Source organism: Trypanosoma conorhini (assembly GCF_003719485.1).
Source record: "Trypanosoma conorhini strain 025E chromosome Unknown Tco_14.4_contig_01148, whole genome shotgun sequence".
Classification (NCBI taxonomy): domain Eukaryota; phylum Euglenozoa; class Kinetoplastea; order Trypanosomatida; family Trypanosomatidae; genus Trypanosoma; species Trypanosoma conorhini.
Window position 1 is genome coordinate 2181 of NW_021705227.1, and position 1500 is coordinate 3680.

A 1500-nucleotide genomic window follows, 5' to 3' on the forward strand; every position below is an offset into this window, starting at 1 on the left:
ATAAGAGCTGGTTGTGGGTCTTTTCTTCTTGCGTTCACAGCTCTCAGTGCTGCTTTGCCTACGAAAAGGAAGGAAGCGGGGCGCGAAGGTGTGTGGACGGCTGATAGCCACGGCAGAGGCAGGGCAAAAAGAAAAGAAAAAAGCGCACGCGGCGGCAAGCAAAATAGGGGAATACAGCTGCACTCCCACTCATCCTCGCCAAAGGGCAAATGTCGCGAGAGGACTTTTCATGTGGCATCTGCTACGATTTGGCCACTGAACCGGTCGTGACGCGCTGTGGCCACCTGTTCTGTTGGAATTGCCTGGATCAGTGGCTGGGACGGCGCGACGCGGTGCCGGAATGCCCCGTGTGTCGTGGCCGTGTAGACAAGCGGCTTCAGGGGGACATCATTCCGCTCTATGGTAAAGGTAGGCAGACACACGCGGCAGGCTCCTCGTCGTCAGTGAAATCATCGTCGCCACCGCAACCACAACCCCATCAACGCCACGAACAACCGCAACGTCCACGCCCGGCTGCAGATCGAGCACCGCCTGTGGGACGCCCTGGGGCAAACTATGTTAATCATCCTCTCTCCTTAGGAATCGGTAGCTCTTTTTTCATTTATGGAGGCAACATGAGCTTGACACTTCTGCTCGTGGCTTTGTGGGCCATCTATCATTTTGCCCCTTGGCGCCAGGTCTTGGCAGGCGTGCGGGGCGGCGATAGCAGCCAGGGGAGGACGGAGCAGATGGGGCAACAGGAGAACAATACTGATTCGGAAGCTCGTCGAGCGCCTCGACCGGATGCAATAGTTCGAAGGGTGCTTTTATCCGTTGCCGTTGCATATATAATTCATTATCTTTTTGTGGCATGATTGTGTGTGCAGGTGCGTGTGAGGGAGGCGAAGGTGCGCGCGCCTGGGCGAGAGGTAAGGAGGCGAAAAGAATATTGGGAGTGATGAGAGAGAAAGCAAAAAAAAAAAAACTTTTACGGATGTTACTGCCAGTGGCGGCGGCGGTGGTAAGGCAAGAAGGGAGAGGAGGCGTGAATGCGTGACGTGAATGGAGGAGTGAAAAGGGCAACGAAAGAACTAGAGGGAAGAGAGGAGAACACGACAAAAACGGACAGACAAGAACCGTACCATGGGGAGGAACTCATCACTAGTAACCTTTTTTTTTTTTTATGTGCGGGTCTGTATGGGCAGACTGCTCTCGTCGGTGGATTTGTCTGAGTTCATCGCCTTCTTTCCATTCCTTCCCTGGTTCACCTGGTTACCAGATAAGCTTTGCAATGAAGCTGGTGGAAGTACTTTGCGCTGAGATGGGAATAAATAACTGAGTGAGAGGGCGCGTTTCGTTGTTGATCTGCACTCTTGGTCTGTGACTTGATCTCCCTTCTGAGGGAGACCGCGCTGAAGGGCAACGTGTGCAGTTCCTTCTGCCCCCGCTACTCCCCGCGCGGAGGGGGGCGGCGGTTGCGGGCCCCTAACGACTGCCACTCCGTGGGCGGATCCCGGGCTT

At 54.9% G+C, this 1500-nt stretch overlaps 1 protein-coding gene across 1 annotated transcript; it reads left to right on the forward strand.

The window, feature by feature from the left end:
- Positions 1 to 209: 209 nt before the first annotated feature.
- On the forward strand, positions 210 to 854 carry Tco025E_09506 (E3 ubiquitin-protein ligase RNF5; the record flags this gene model as incomplete). The annotated part of the gene is made up of 1 exon (XM_029376323.1): positions 210 to 854. One exon carries the CDS (start codon positions 210 to 212, stop codon positions 852 to 854), a length of 645 nt encoding a protein of 214 aa, XP_029223593.1.
- Positions 855 to 1500: the final 646 nt, after the last annotated feature.